Consider the following 17220-nt stretch of genomic DNA (forward strand, 5'->3'; position numbering starts at 1 on the left):
TGAAATCTGAAAGTGTGAGTCCTTCTAAATTTGTTCATAGCTATTGAGGGTTGCTTATGTCCATATGAATTTTAGAATTAGTTGGCCAATTTTTGTGAAAAAGGCTATTGGAATTTTGGCAGGGGTTGCACTGAATCTGTAAATCAATTTAGGGAGTATTGCCATCTTAACCGTATTAAATCCTCCAATATGTGAACATAGTTTTTCCATTTATTTAGGTGTCTTTAAAATTTCTTGTAAGAATGTTTTGTCCTTTTTAGGATATGAGTTTTGTCTTTTGTTAAATATAGTCCTGAGTATGTTTTTTTCCTTTTGACGCTATTGTAAATGAAATATTCTTAGTTTCAGTCTGAATTATTCAGTGCTATTGATGAAACTATCATTGATGTTTGTTTATTGATCATTTGCTTCTAGATTGCCAAATCTTTTCTTCCTTTCTTTAATATTTATATATTTATTTGGCTGCCTGGGATCTTCCATCTTTAGTTGTGGCATGTGGGATCTTTCAGTTCAGTTCAGTTGCTCAGTCGTGTCCGACTCTTTGCGACCCCATGAAGTGCAGCACGCCAAGCCTCCCTGTCCATCACCTACTCCTGGAGTTTACCCAAACTCATGTCCATTGAGTTGGTGATGCCATCCAGTCATCTCATCCTGTGTCGTCCCCTTCTCCTCCTGCCTTCAATCTTTCCTAACATCAGGGTCTTTTCAAATGAGTCAGTTCTTCGCATCAGGTGGCCAAAATATTGGAGTTTCAGCTTCACCATCAGTCCTTCCAGTGAACACCCAGGACTGATTTCCTTTAGGATGGACTGGTTGGATCTCCTTGCAGTCCAAGAGACTTTCAAGAATCTTCTCCAACACCACAGTTCAAAAGCATCAATTCTTCAGTGCTCAGGTTTCTTTATAGTCCAACTCTCACATCCATTCATGACTACTGGAAAAACCATAGCCTTCACTAGACGGACCTTTGTTGACAAAGTAATGTCTCTGCTTTTTAATATGTGGGATCTTTAGTTATAGGCATATGATGAAGCTCCCAGTTGCAGCATGTGGGATCCAGTTCCCTGACCAGGGATTGAATCCAAGTCCTCTGCATTGGAAGTGTGGAGTCCTGGCCACTGGGCTACCCGGGAAGTCCCTGCCAAACCTTTTCTTTGTCTTCATTCAGATAGTTCCCTGAAAGCTCAACTGTCATAAAAATCCTTCTAATTTTATTCAACTTGCCTTTTCTTTTTTTTCCTCTTACCAGGCAGGCTTGAGTTGCATCAATACTGAGCTATTTTCAGTCAAATAATATGCCTTCAAACATTTTGGTACTTCTTAAATGTGTCTCTAGACAAAATTTTAACCACCTGCTTTTCTGTATGTTCTGTACCAGCTCACATCATCATTGTTGGCGGATAGTTCATTAAAATGGGGACTTGAGGATGTTGAATAACCTGTGGAAAACTCTCCTTCTACCTGCCCGCACCACACCCCCCATCCTAACTAGCATGTAGAAATTATAATTTTGATTAGTTCTGAAAAATACCCAGTTCAGGCAAACAAAGTGAAAGTCACTCAGGCGTGTCCAACTCTTTGCGGCCCCATGACTATACAGTCCGTGGAATTCTCTAGGCCAGAATACTGGAGAAGGTAGCCTTTCCCTTCTCCAGGGGATCTTCCCAACCCAGGAATTGAACCAGGATCTCCTGCATTGCAGGTGGATTCTTTACCAACTGAGCTACCAGGGAAGCCCTTTCAGGAAAAGAACTGAGAATCAGTAAAGACTTTTCCTTGCCTAGGTTCTCACCCTCTTTGTTCAGATACCTAAATTGTCTGTTGCCTCTTCTGGCCCAGTTACATGTCACATGCTCAGTCTCTCTAAATTTTTTCTTGAGTCCATGACTGTAACCTGCTGTGGAGATTGGTCTGTACCCCGTACCTGGATGCTCTCTTTCTTCACTACTCAGCTAGTTTTATTTCTTCTCTGACACCTGCTTTCTGGACATAGTTTTTGCTAGCCTTACCTAGCCCCTTTGAGGCTGTGTGTGTAGTGCTAACTTGCTGAGCTCTGTGGCCGTGGGTTCTTTCTCATCCTGCAGTCTAAAGCTTTGAAATTTGTAGGACCCTTGCTGGGTTGATCTCAGTTAAGTACAGTGATACTTATTTTATAAATAAATAAATTTGTGTTTATTGTTTGTTAAAACTTCACACAGTCCCTTGGTGTGGTTTCTTTCCGTACTCTTGTCTCCAGTTTATGACCGTAGTGCCTTAGTGCTTAATAAACTGCCCTGAAGCGTTGCCACCTGGTGTCAGTCTCTTCTGTTGCTGTCCTGTTTATGTGGGACTTCTACTTTAATAACTTTATAAGGTAGCAAATTTGATATTCCGTCAAACTTGGAAAATGGTTTTAAAAAATTATAAATGTATTACCATGGACATGGTTTTTGATGATAGTCATATTTGATCTTTTAAATTTTTCATTGTCAAAATGTCAGTTTTTGCCATTATGGTTTGCTTAGTGTTTTGAATGTTAATGGGATGGGAGTCATTCTTGTTCAGAAGCTAATATAAATTTATACAAAAATGTAAATGAAATTTAACTAGTAAACTTGAGAAAATGAGTTTTAGATGCTGTTTTGGTGACTTCTGTGTTGCTTAGATTGAACGTAAGAAATTTTATTCTTTTCACCCAATATCAAGAGATTGTACGAGAAAATAAGATTTGCTGTTGTTACCATTATCTGTAGAGTTTGCTGCTATTTTGGCCCTATAGGGTATACATTAGAATTCAGTTAGCTGTGTTTTATGGAACAACAATGTATCAAATCCTAATTAGGTAACGAGTATAACTTCCTATGTGGTATTTGCTGGTGCCAATGGTGCCAGTGCAGTGATAACGTCATTGATCTCCACTGGTGAAATGTTATTATACTTGCAAGTAAATGGCTCTTTTAGTGTTGCACTTCTATTTGAGTAGTTAATTATAAGGAACATTCAAAGAATTTTATTTTAATTAATTAATTAATTTATTTATTTATTTTCACACTTGAAACAGTTTATTTGAGGGCTGCTTCCTCCCTCCCAGGAGGGCCGGGCCTGTGTCCCCACCCTCAGCTCTCCCGCTGTTCCTGGGATCTCCCAGGGGCACCGGGGCCATCCTCACAGCAGCTGAGAGATGGGGACAAGTCTCCTCCTCTATGTCGCTGTAAAGATACCGCTGGGTTCCTAGAAGGGGCCGCTGAAGACTGTAGAGGGCTGCCCGGCACTCCTGGCCCCAGACGTCTCTTTGGCTAGCGAGACGTTCCAGAAGGACGGAAGCCACAACTTCCCGGGAGCCACGCCTCCCGGAAGGCAGGCAACCAGAAGCCACGCCTCCCGGAAGCCCCCAGTGGGGGTCTGATAGGCCCTGGTCCACTGTGGGGGACACCTCTGGTGCTAGCCTGGTCCTCAGGCAGGGCTATTGGTTGGGGAGAAGAGACTGGGTGGTCTGCGGCCCTGCCTAGAATATCCTCGAATATGGGGCAGCTCCTCAAAATAGCCGAGACCCCCGAGGTCTGGGGCACTGAGGACTGTGGCTCTCACAGGAAAGTCAGGACCTCAACCTCCGGGATGTTTCCGGTCCATCAGGGTTGGGGGCGGGGAGGAGGCCCTGAGGCCCAGGTGGGTGGGGGTCAGTGCAGGGTGGGCACCAGCAGCAGCAGTAGGGCCCCGGCCAGCAGTGTCAGTGAGGATGGGCAGGCAGCCTGGTGGGCAGCGTCCGAGGGACCGCTGGGGGGCTGAGGGTTGCAGTCGGTGGTGTAGGGCTCCACGCAGGCAGCAAAGGCCATGACATGCGCCACGAAGGTCTGCTCCTGCACGCCGTGCATCAGGTGTGCCCACGGGCCTCGTGCAAACACTGCCACGTCCTCACCAGCGTGGGTTTCGCTCCCTAGGGGCACTGCGGCTTGCTGCTGGTACTTGGGGTCCATGCTCTGCTTTTCATTCACATCGGGTCGTGAGCCCATGTACAGCCGGTATCCCGGGCCGTTGCCATAGAGAAGGGAGGTATAGGACTTGCCATCTCCGGCCTTGCCATCAGCCAGCCCGAAAATGGAGGTTCAACGAAGTGGGTAGCCACCGAAAGTGAAGACATGGGAGTGGTCGGCGGTGACGAGGGTCAGTGTGTCTGCTTCACTGGTGAGCTGGCTAGCCTTGGCGATGGCGTTGTCGAACATGATCGTCTCATTCAGCGCCCGATACAGCGCCCGATAAGCTATGTTGGCATGATGTCCATGGTCAGTGCGGCCTCCCTCCACGAAGAGGAAGAAGCCCCGAGGGTTTCTGCTCAGCACACGCAGGGCTGCCTCCGTCATCTCCTCCAGGGATGGGTCCGTGGTGTGGTCTCGGAAGAGTTCATAGGCCATTTCTCCTGGCTGAAAGAGGCCCATGAGGTGTGTTACACTGGAGTCACTGGCTGCCTGAAGGAGCGCTGTGCGGTTCCACACATAGTGGGCTCCCTGGTGCTTGGCCTGCCACTCCTGCACCGGGTTCCGCTTCTTCTTCCGGACTCCATTCTCATCTGGGTATTCAGGGTCTGGGGTCCCCTCAGGAAACATGTACTTTCGGCCTCCACCCAGGATCACATCAATGTCCATGTTGTAGACGAGCTGAGTGGCGATGTCCCGGCAGCCATAGGGCTGAGCATCGGCAGGCAGGTTGGCATCAGAGAACCAGTCTCGATTCACAGTGTGCCGGTAGGCCCCGGCTGGGGAGGCGTCCTGCACCCTGGTGGTGGTCACCACTCCCACTGACTTCCTTGCTTTCTTGGCCCGGTTCATCACAGATGTGACCTCATTCCCACGTGTCGTGTTGCACTGGTCGAAGCGGGCGGCTGCACTTACACCAATGGTCCTCATGTTGGTCTTGACCCCACACAGGTAGGCGGTGGACGTGCCTGCGCTATCGGGCACATCTCTGTGCACGTTGTATGTCTGGGGGCAGAGATGCCTTCAGCTCTCCATTCAAAGAATTTTAAATCACGTTATTCAGTTTTTGAACTTGGTGGATCTTTTTCTAAATCAGTTTTTAATTTTTGCAAGTTCATTTTCAATTCAGAGTTTTAAACGTTTGAGGGTAGAAAACATTTGATACTTAGTCTAGTCATTGCCCTCATACCATTTAAAAGAACAACAGCTAGAGGGTCACATATGATGAAATTTCTTGTGGTCCTGGATCCTTATGTAAGGAATTTGTAAGAAAAGGTTATGAGGAGCAGAAATGTGTTGCTGTTGGTGCGTGTTTTGCCAGTCAGTGTCCAAAACTTAAAGCCTCTGGGGCCTCACCTTGGGCTTTACTTCCTGTGAGAGAAGCCAGCCACCCCTTCCTTGACTCTTGAGTTCTCAGTAGGTACACAGTCTGGTCTGGTCTGGTCCCATAGATACACAGTCTGGTCTGGTCCCATAGATACACAGTCTGGTCTGGTCCAGGGAAGGCTGCGGAGCATCTGAACCTCTGCAGGTATGGATCCTAACAAACTGGAAGATTCTTAAAGAGATGGGAATACCAGACAACCTGACCTGCCTCCTGCGAAACCGGTATGCAGGTCAAGAAACAGTTAGAACCAGGCATGAAATAACAGAGTGGTTCCAAACTGCAGCATGTCAGGCTGCATCACCATCTCCCAGAGTTTGCTCAAACTCATGTCACCATCCATAGTGATTATGGAGCCCAAGAAAATAAAGTCTGTCACTGTTTCCATTGTTTCCACATCTATTTGCTATGAAATGATGGGACTGGATGCCGTGATCTTCGTTTTTTGAATGTTGAGTTTTAAGCCAACTTTCACTCTCCTCTTTCACTTTCTCGAGGCGCTTCAGTTCCTCTTCGCTTTTTGCCATAAGGATGGTGTCATCTGTATATCTGAGTTTATTGATATTTCTCCCAGTAATCTTGATCCAGCTTGTGCTTCATTCATCCCAGCATTTCTCATGATGTAATCCGCGTATAAGTTAAATAAGCAGGGTAACAATATATAGCCTTGATGTATTCCTTTCCAATTTGGAACCAGTCCATCCATTGTTCCATGTTCGGTTCTAACTATTGATTCTTGACCTGCATACAGGTTTTGTAGGAGACAGGTAAGGTGGTCTGGTATTCTCGTCTCTTTAGGAATTTTCCAGTTTATTGTGATCCACACAGTCAAAGACTTTAGCATAATCAATGAAGAGAAGTAGATGTTTTTCCTGGGATTCTCTTGCTTTTTCTGTGATCCAACGGATGTCTGTATTCCTAACACTAGACATCAGAAATGAAAAAAAATTGTAAAGAAATTCATGTTTATTTATGGGTATAATAATACATGCATTGATGATGAAGCAGCAGCAATATGATTCCTTATAGTAGCCTCCTGTGACTGTGATTGCTTCACAGGAACCTAGCCTATACTTAGGGCAAGTACACTATTGGAAACATTGTTGCATTTAAAAAAATCACTTACCTGTTATAATATGCTTATGAATAGTTTTTCCAAATACAGGAGAGAGGCCTAAGTGTTAGTCACTCAGTCGTATCTGACTGTTTGTAGCCACAAGGCTCCTCTGTCCATAGGCAAGAATATTGGAGTGGGTAGCCATTCCCTTCTCCAGGGAATCTTCTCGACCTAGGGATCGAACTTGGCTCTCCTGCATTGCAGGCAGATTCTTTACAGTCTGAGCCACCAGGGAAGCCCCAGTGTAGCATAATGAATGGTAATGTAATTCTTTGAAAGGAATGTTGTAAAACGCTAAGAAAACCAACATAGTATTAATTTTTATTAAATATCCCTCACCTTATGCCTGTGTAAGGTTAGACTAGTATCTGCATGTTTTATGAATTGATGACTGATTTTATTAATTTTCTTGATATTTGTTTTTTCTTTATTTTTAAAGTTCATTGTTTATTTTTGGCTAGTTCTTTGTTCCTGTGCGAGGGCTTTCTCTAGTTGCAGCAAGTGGGGACCACTCTGTAGTTGTGGTGCAAGGGTTTCCCATTGCGGTGGCTTCTCTTGTGGAGCACAGGTTCTTGGGCATGTGGGCTTCCTGGTTGCAAAGCGTGGGCTCTGTAGTTGTGACACTCGGGCTTAGTTACCCTATGGCATGTGAGATTTTCTTGGAGCAAGTGAACCTGTGTCTCCTGCATTGGCAGGCGGATTCTTTACCACTGAGCCACCAGGGAAGTCCTTTCTTGATATTTCTAAGCTACCGGGTTCATCTGTAAATATTTTCAATTGTTGCAAACCCCCAGAAAATTTCCAGTATACTGTATTTAAGTCTAGATAAAAGTGGACCCATTAAGTTCACATTGTTCACATTGTTCAGAGGTGAACTTCGTTCAGTGATGCAAGTTTGACCTTGCTGTTTTCAGAGTTGATAGTTTACCATGTAGTTCTGGGTTGAATGTCATGTCTCCTCTTGGATGGCGCTGCTCTGCATCTTAGCGTACGGTATTGCTGTTCATCTGTGATTCCAGTGCAGATTCTGGTTTCTTTGGTGTGCTTATACTTTGTTCCTGTAAATGGTGGTAGTCTTCTCATGCCATTACTTAAAAAAAAAAGTTAAGTTTGCTGGTAATTCAATCAGGACACTCATTCTTACTGGATACTTAGTAAGGGGAAATTTTCTTGAATCATTTCTTTGATAAGTCTTTCCTTATCCCCCTTCTCCCCTCCCTGCACCACTCCCCCTCCACACACACACACAAAAGACATAAGAGAGTCTGTTTTCTCGATTGTTTCTTTCTGGAACTTTAGAATGTTGGACCACATGAATTCTTGTTTAATTTTTTAATCTTTTGGTTTTCAGTTGTCTTAATTTTGGGGAGATTTCATTAGTGTTGTCTTCTAATTCTATTAGTTTTCTTTGTGTTAATCAAATTTGAAATATGTTACACTATTTGTTTTCTGATTATACTATTTTTAAATGGAGTATTCTGGGATTCAGTTATTGTGTTATAGACAGACTTTTGACGCTTTTCTCCTGCTTTTTTGATCTCACCCCACTTTTCCCTTCTCGCAATACTTGGCATCTTCGAGGACTGAGTCAGTACATGCCTTGTGCCACACTTCTCCACAGCAAACCTTTCTGTACACACATAGATTGTCACTTCCTCCTCTTGACTGTGTGTAGTGTTTTTGAATTTTTTTAACGTCTCCTTTCCATCTTCTAAAACTGTTATTGTTGAAAATCTTCCATTGTTGCTTCATTTTTTATTGTCATTGAAATGTTAGTATATTTTCTTTGCTATTTTGGTGTGATTTCTTGGGGGAAGAAAGATGCGTAAGATATATGCATTGTTTCATCTGCCATCTTAAAATTGGAGTTCTTCCTTTGAGGCCTAGGTAACTAAATTGGTTGTAATTCATATTACAAGTTAAATGTGTAAGCTTGAAATCAATTAGTTTGAACAAAGTATTGAATTAAAGCCTGATTCAGTCTATCTTAATAACCAAAATAGATAATACAGTTTGTAATAATGCCTTTTTTGAATTTTATTTGTGTAGAAGAAATTGAGGAAGAATCTGAAACAACAGTTGAGGCTGACTTGACCGATAAACAGAAACATCAGTTGAAACATAGGGAACTCTTTTTGTCGCGCCAATATGAATCTCTGCCTGCCACACATATCAGGTAAGAACTTTTTAGATGTTGGTCTGATGTTCTGAGAAATACTGTGACAATTGAAAGAAACAAAACTAAAACAACCTTTTGGAAGCATTTTCCAAACTCAACAATCTTGCTCAAATCAGTTCACTAAGGGCTTCATTATGTAGTCTTATCTTGAAAATGTATAGTTTGTATTAGCATTTTAAAGCCCTGCACATGTTATGCAGTCAAGTAACCATGTTGGCTTTGTTTTAATCTGGACTTTTCCAATCGTTTAAGTTATCTATTAGCGTATTGCAGAACAGTGTCCAGCAGACAGTGTTTTGGGAAGTGCTGGTCTTCTCCAGATTCCTAGGAAAAAATATAGTTATTAGGGTCCAAGAACTAGAACCTAAGATCTGGTTCCCAGACAAGTGTCTCTTGACCTTGTAGGATACAGGACCTTTTATTTATTAATTTTGGAGGGCCTCTGGAACGAAAACTTCCTATTCTTTACTGCTCACTCACTTGAATCTGCTCTGTGCATTGATGGAATGAAAAGTGAAATTCAGTCCCTGGTTTGTAGTTTGGGGAAAATGGTGGTGGTCTTTTTCATCTGCTGGTGGTAAGATTTAGGCATAGATTAAGGTCTTTGTAAGTGCTGTCTGCAGTAGGTGCATCTTAGAGGTATAACAGAATGTTTGAACTCAGAAAACAGGCAGTTACTGACTCTCGGTGTCAGGAAGGCTTCAGAAGGAGTTGGCATTTACTCAGTCTTTGAGAGATTGGGGGGGCATCTGGTAAAAGGAAACAGGTGAGCATGGGTGTGGGCAGGGAGCAGCTTGTCTAGGGCGGTGGGTGTCGGGGGATGCAGTGTTTTTGTCCCCTTGTATTAAAGAAGTTCCTTCAAATTTTGTTCACAATCTTTATTCTTTTATTCACCCTTCACTAGTTATGCTTGTCTTTAAAGCTGTTTATATACAGAAATAAAATGTAATAACTGTTTATTAAAAAAAATTGTCCCTTCCTCTTTAGTCCTGAATGTCTATATTGTATCTAAGTCTGTCTTCTTCGGGCTCAAACATGTTTGGAGACTTCCTGAAGCTCTGGTTTGGTCTTCATAACACTCCACAATTCCCCTGACCTTTGTGTATCTTGTACTGCTCTTTTCAGAAATGGACACAGAGATCTTCTAAGACAGAAAATGTATGACAAAGATACTAGAACCCCTTTTTTCCAAATCTTTTCAGAGATAGCTTGATCCTCCTCAATAGTTAACATATATAATTGCTTTTCTTTTTTTTTTTTTTTTTTTTTAGTTTTTTTAGGGAGCACTGTGCTTAGATTGGTGAGAGTTAGTATTACTATGTTCTGTGTGACTTAGGGTCCTTTGTTAGAAAAGATAATCAGGCCAGATAATGTGGGAACAGTCATTTAAGCTAAAAATAGGGGTATTTCAAAAAATAGGAAAGTAAGTTACTTTTTGCTGAAAGAGATGAAGCATGAATACATATTTTATAATTTTCTTAAAGATACAGGTAACTAATAAATGCTGAAGAGCCATATGCATTTATCATTTAATTGGAAGAAGCTAGAATATAAAGATTCATTTTAAGCTCAAAAAGTTATGTGGCCAGTCATAAGACTCTTGCCAGAATGAGAATCTGACAAATGGTTTTAAAAATGTATCCAAAACACGCAAGTATATTTTTAATTTACCCTCCTGATAGCTTGGAATCTGTTTATAAGAAATGTTGGTTTCCTTTAACAGATTGCTTGGAATGGAAAAACTAGTGAAGTATTTTTCATCTTTCACAAGGACTGAGACAGTATATTGCAATGGAATTATCAAGACATCCCTTTGTTGAACATGGAAATTACATAGACTACATGATCCTTCAGTCATGTTGAACACATTTTCCGAATATATTCTCAGTTAGGGAGCTCACTAACTGCTTGATTAAAAAAAGAGACAAGGTCCCCAGCTTGTAAACTTAAGGAATTTACCCTGTGCCATTCTTTCGAATTATGGGAAAGAGATATAGACATTTGAGGCGTTTGTTTTCAGATTTTTTTGGTTCTCAGAGTTGAGGGGTTGTAGTGTTTTCTCACCTTTGGCTCTCATTTTCAAACAGCAGAATGAAATTAGGGGCATTCTCTGGCCAAAGCATGGCACCGTGCTAACCAGCCCTCATGTTGATGTAGAGCAAGGGCACTTTGGAGTGATGTTGACATTTTGCTAATGTTGAAGTCGTGCCCTATCTGTTGTGCTGTAACAGGAGAAAATTACTGAAGTCCCATTGTTCTTTGGCAGCAAAGAGGGGTAATTTGATGAATATTGGCTTTTTATTCTCAGAGGCATTGTCGAGTGCCCAGAATCTGCTTGGTGCTGTATGGAACAGAGGAGAAAACCTGACTGAGGCATTCCTAAGGTCTTTGTAGTTTTTGTGATCTATAATATTAGCCAGCTGCTACAAACTTCCAAAGCGGCAGGAAGAGACAGCTTTTCAGGACTTCCTTTTTATTTTATTGAAAGAGAATGAATAGGACAAGGGCAGTTCTGGGGAGAGTTAGCGATTCACCTTTTGTTTGTGAGATAGGTGGGGTTTGAACATGTGAATTCCTTTGGAACATTATTTGGGGAGTGAAGGCAAGAGATAGCATGCTTCCTGCATAGTGCCTTAGGTCACTAATAATAGATTGTATGCTGCATGGGTTATATAAAGCACTGTAAAATTTATTTTTATGCTAGCTAGACCCATCACAGTGTGTGTGTGGGGTGTGTGTGTGTGTAAAACACGGTGTTCAGTTATATACAGTCCATGTTTATTGAACTTGGCTTTTAAAAATTGTAATATTTATTGAGCCGTTATGATAAGTGTTATTCCATTTGCTTTACGTGTATTTTATTTGATCTTCACGTTGAGTTTGTAACGTGCATATCAGAGACAGAAAGAAAGCTACGTTTTGGTAGCTTGTTGGGTAGAGAGGCTCTTTAATTTCCTATTTCTTTTTTCAAATGATGTTTTTATTTACTCAAGTTGAATGGTCAGAACTGAATTAAAAACTGAGTTAAGCATAAACTATACTATTGTAGTGTTAGAGATGTAAATAGTGACTGGGAACTAGCGACTTGACTTAGTGCCTAAGTTTGTGGATGTGCCTTGCATTTGGTCCTGTGTCACTTTTTCCTTACCTTGAAAGCACAAAGCTTGTTTTTTTTTTTTAAAGCTAATTACAGCATTGTATATGTAGTGATTAATACCACTTCTCTGCCTCTAGTGTAGCCAGTTAGTCATATTTAATTAGCGCCAATTGTTTCCTGCTTGCCAACCTTGGGATCTGGATCACAGCCTTTGAAGTCATGCTTCATTGTGTCTTAAAAGGATTTTGTTAGGTACCTGTTGATTATTGGCTCCAACGCGTCCTGTCAGAAGGGCTTTTGGACTGGATGGTTTCTCCAAGTCTTGTTATGAGCAGCGAGTAGTGATAGAGCAACCATTATATCTGTGTTGTTAGACCTGGCCCTCGCTCAGAGCATGAGTGGTGAGGATCCTGCCTTCCTCATTGCTTAACCTTGACAAAATCCAGAGAAATTCTTACAGAACCTAAATTTAGTGTCAGCAATGGCACCCCACTCCATTACTCTTGCCTGGAAAATCCCATGGACGGAGGAGCCTGGTAGGGGTCGCTAAGAGTCGGACACAACTGAGCGACTTCACTTTCACTTTTCACTTTCATGCATTGGAGAAGGAAATGGCAACCCACTCCAGTGTTCTTGCCTGGAGAATCCCAGGGACCGGGGAGCCTGGTGGGCTGCCGTCTATGGGGTCGCACAGAGTCTGACACGACAGCAGCAGCAGCAGTAGGTTTTCAGGGCTTCCCTGGTGGCTCAGTTGTTAAAGAGGGAGACCTGGGTTGGGAAGATCCCCTGGAGGAGGGCCTGGTAACCCACTCCAGAATTCTTGCCTGGAAAGCAGCCTTGGGGCTGAGGTCCATGGGGTCCCGAAGAGTCAGACACAGACACAACTTAGTGACTAAGCACAGGACAACACAGTAGGTCTTAAAGATACGGGTGCACATAGTGTTGAAGCTGTCTCTTAATGACAGGGTGCTTCAGAGGAAACCTTGCATTCTTTTTCCTCTTAAACAATTTTTAGCTTGGGATTCCAGAATGTGATTATGGTTACACTATCCCCACCATCATTGCCCCATAGAAGACTGGCTACAGCTACAGTTTATAATGAACTTTTCTTGGTTCAAGCAATGCTATGTTGCTTCTGCATTCTCACCTCCAAAATAAGGAACTTTCTTAATTCGGTTAAAAAAGTATGTTTCAGTTCAGTTCAGTTCAGTCGCTCAGTCGTGTCCAGATCTTCCCGGACCAGGGGTCTAACCTGTGTCTCTTGCCTGCTCAGGCCGACTCTTACCCACTGTCAGTCAGTTAGTTGGTTCAGTCGCTCAGTCGTATCTGACTCTTTGCGACCCCGTGAATCGCAGCACGCCAGGCCTCCCTGTTCATCACCAACCCCCAGAGTTCACTCAGACTCACGTCCATTCGAGTCAGTGATGCCATCCAGCCATCTCATCCTCTGTTGTCCCCTTCTCCTCCTGCCCCCAATCCCTCCCAGCATCAGTCTTTTCCAATGAGTCAACTCTTCGCATGAGGTGTCCAAAGTACTGGAGTTTCAGCTTCAGCATCATTCCCTTCAAAGAAATCCCAGGGCTGATCTCCTTTAGAATGGACTGGTTTGGATCTCCTTGCAGTCCAAGGGACTCTCAAGAGTCTTCTCCAACACCACAGTTCAAAAGCATCAATTCTTCAGCGCGCAGCTTTCTTCACAGTCCAACTCCTTTAGCAGCTGTTAAAAATCTTGGGTTTTATGCGTAATTTGTCTTGGTTCTTCACGTCAGACATCATCTTGGAGTGTAAGATTCTAGAAACTCATTGTCTCTTCTTTCTCCCGCTTGATGTAGAACACAGTACCCAACAGTCAGTCAGACTTTGAAGTTTTCATAGTTTTCATTTAAGTTTATTTTTGTCTTTAAGGAAATAAAAGTCATCAACAGAACAATCTTCTCTCAAGTACTCCTAACCTTCAATGAAGTTTTAGGTTGTGTGCCTTTCTCTGTTCGTGAAAATTAAAGATTGATGTATGGAATCCCAGGTTGCTCAGGACTCTGAGGGAAAGTGAGATATTCAGAGTCAACATCGAGCTTTTACATGGAGGGCTAGGCTGAGCATAGGAAGTCTATACTGTATACATATTATTCATCACCAGACAAAATGAATTTACAAGCCATATATCGCAAGCATGAGAAAGGGGGAAATGGAAGAATTTCTAGCCAATAAGAGGTATTTGGGGTGTGGAATACTGAAGTTCTTGTCTTAACACCCAGTGATCATGAGGGTAGGGAGATAGATAACTCATAGATATTCAAGTGTTAGTATAGTCAGAGAAATAAAATTGTAATGTGTGAATATCCTTTGATCGAGCAATTCCACTTTTTGGTTTTCTCTAACAGAGGCTCTTAGGAAAGGGTGTAGAAACATATATAGTGATACATTCATTGAAGAATTACTTTGTGTATTGAATTTTAAAGATATTTGTTGCAAATAAATGAGATTTTCATTCCTAAGTAGGAGTCTGCATCATAAATATAAATAGGAACTTGGTATTTGATAGATTTCAGGATTATTTTACTATCAGAAAATGCAGGCAACTTTCATATTTATGCTTTTCTATATTTCTACCTTTTTTGAAGTGAGAACATTTTAGGCATATAATGGAAGAAGTATTACTTAAAAATTTGTATATTAGATAGGGAAAATGCCAGTTTTCTGTTCCTTTTCACTCCATGCATTGCCTGACAACCTGGCTGCTTTTAATGAAGACAGAATAGGCAGGAATCTACTAAAAAACTCTTCTTTATCCCCCCTTCCCCAGTAGTAGTAAAGTGGTAACATTAGCTACTGTTATATTAGCTACATTGGATAGCTGACCTATTTCTAATTTAGGGGTACATTTTCCAAATATTTTTTTGCAAAATGCTGTTTCCTTCGAGAATTATTCTGTCAATTCATATTCCCATCACAGTACATTATGAATATGCCCATTTTAATGTTTTTTTAAAAATACTTCATATTAAAATTGCATATTACTACATATTAAAATTATAAAATAAACTTTTATTGTTTATTTTATGATAATGGAAGAATTATGATTTACTGTTGAAATGGGGGAAAAAAAAAACAACCATGAAAAAAGATGCAGACACAAACCCCTGTAATCTCCCCACCCAGCAGCACTGACATTTTGGTGTATCTCCAGCGTGGTTTTCTCTTCTTACCTTGTGTGCGCTCTTTGGGTTTGGACTGTGCGTTGTTGGGAGTTTCTGGGTATGGGAAGCTCTCTGGGTATGCACACTCCCCAAGTGCAGCTTCCTCCCTTGTTAAGCGGTGTTTATTCTTCAGTGCTGCTATTGTCATCTTTGCTCTTTCTAGGTTGGTTTGTTTTTAAATCTGTGAGAAATATGGTTGGAAAATGAATGATGGAACAGTAGGAGGAGAGGGGGAGGACACTTAAATAAAGGCTGGAAAACTTCCATTCTTGAGACAGTAACAGACATGCCTGATAGGTTTCATATATCTGAAGTAGCAGAATGAGAGTAACAATACTTTGGGCAACTCCCTGGCTGTCCAGTGGTTAGGACTTGGTGCTTTCACTGCTATAAGTGTGTCCTGGACCCCGCTCCCCCCAGCAAAAAGAAAGAACACTTTGTCATTCAGAAAGGCTGGTGCTCATTTAGAAACCAATCCAAGTGTAACTGTCTTGGACTGGGCTAAGATTTCTTAGGATCATGAAGATATTCTTGTGTTTTCTTGAAGTTTTACTGTTCCACCTTTTATATTTAGGTCTGTTTTATCTATATGGTGTGAATAGAGGTCAGGTAAAAGCTAAGTTTAAAAAGATACGATTTACAATATCATCAAGCAATATCAAACACCTAGGAATAAATTATAAGGATGTCTTAAAAGAAGAAGAAAAGGAAAAGATGTATAAAAACTCCACATAGAAACTATGGAGTATTGCTAAAGGAATTAAAGACTTAGTAAAGTAAATGTGTAACAATATGTCTGTTTTCCCAAGCTGATCTAAAGATTCAATGTGATTCCAAATAAAAACTTAGCAGGGTCCTGTGTGTGTGTGTGTGTGTGTGTGTGTATAAATTAAGAAGCTGAGTCCAAAATCTGTGGTAATGGAAAGGACCAAGAATGTTTCAGGGCATGGTTCGTATTCTTCTTGGTGTCCCCCCATACACATTCAGGAGGGGCCTTGTGAGATCAAAACTATCTTCATATCAACAGTAGGATGTTACTTAGCTTTTCCCTGTATTGATTTTGCCAAAACAAAACCATGTGCAAAAGCAATGGTGGGTCAACTGCTGGCACCAAGCCAGCTGTAATCAAGTCATTGTCACCAAACTGTAGTTATCACTGTATTGTATGTATTTGCAATAAAAAGTAAAGGGAAAAAGAGGCAAGTTACACTTAAGAATGTCCTTTGCCAAACAGTACAGTTTTTTAATTTTAATAAATCTCAAATGCCTTTTTTAAAAAAATTGAAGAAAAATTCACACAGCATATTAAATATTGTACAGTATACAGGGTATATTTCATTGGCATTCAGGGTACTGATAATGTGCAACCCATCGCCTCTCCCTATTTCAAGAGATAACACATCTTCATTTTACGATGTAGCTAAGTCAAATCACTGTGCTCTACCCCTTAAACGTGTATAGCACTGTAGGTCAATTATACCTCCATAAAACTGAAAGGAACAAAAAGAGGTCACACATCTTTTTAGTGTTCCATGTACTGAAACGAGAAGTCTGCATGAATCACTTTTGTTGTATACGCAAGCATGATGATTATCTTGAGAAGAAAACTCATGGTCTTGTTTGAAATATGAGCTGAACTATTAAATAGCCACCTTTGTCATGGAACACCATGTTTCCCTGAAAAAGCCACTGAGAGGTGAACTATGTTTTTCTTTTAAGACATGACCATTTGGTGGATGTTTTTTGGAAATGAAGTAAACTAGTCACTCATGTGAAAACATAGTTGTCTGTTAAGCCAGACATTGAAGAGATTTGTACAACTGTAAAATAATGCCACTGTTCTGATTAATTTTGGAGGAGAAAATATAGTAGTTATTAATAGCAAATATTTGCTAGTGTGTAATATTTATTTTTATTTTAAATTAGTTGATGTTAAATTTAAAATTTTAATATCTATCTAAGGTAAATATTGATAGATATAACCCACAAAGACAGGCGTTCTTTGAGGTCTCAATAATTTTTAGAAATGTGACGAGATCTTGAGATCTAAAAGTTTGAGAATCATGATAAAGTCAGTTTTTAAGAATAAAAATGTTAGAGGCTTATATCATTTGATATTAAGACACTTGTATAGCTACAGTCGGAGAAGGGAATGGCAAGCCACTCCAGTACTCTTGCCTGGAAAATCCCATGGATGGAGGAGCCTGGTGGGCTGCAGTCTGTGGGGTGGCAAGGAGTTGACACGACTGAGCGACTTCACTTTCACGCGTTGGAGAAGGAAATGGCAGCCCACTCC

At 41.3% G+C, this 17220-nt stretch overlaps 2 protein-coding genes across 6 annotated transcripts in view; one reads left to right on the plus strand and one right to left on the minus strand.

Annotated features, from left to right (window-relative positions):
• MTA3 (metastasis associated 1 family member 3) overlaps positions 1-17220 on the plus strand; it is a 217128-nt gene that overhangs the window by 91541 nt on the left and 108367 nt on the right. For all 5 annotated transcript variants that reach the window (XR_001296256.2, XM_005686589.3, XM_013967589.2 and 2 more), the window contains exon 4: positions 8501-8627. Coding sequence is in view for 4 of the 5 variants with exons in the window: in XM_005686589.3 (XP_005686646.2) it covers positions 8501-8627 (127 nt within the window). In the remaining variant the exon portion in view is untranslated. The remainder of the gene's footprint in view (positions 1-8500; positions 8628-17220) is intronic.
• LOC102176890 (intestinal-type alkaline phosphatase-like) lies at positions 3657-7458 on the minus strand. Its single transcript, XM_018054697.1, is given in 2 exon segments — positions 3657-4955; positions 7444-7458. Coding segments are annotated over 2 exon segments (1314 nt in total).

This window comes from Capra hircus, chromosome 11 (genome assembly GCF_001704415.2).
Source record: "Capra hircus breed San Clemente chromosome 11, ASM170441v1, whole genome shotgun sequence".
NCBI lineage: Eukaryota > Metazoa > Chordata > Mammalia > Artiodactyla > Bovidae > Capra > Capra hircus.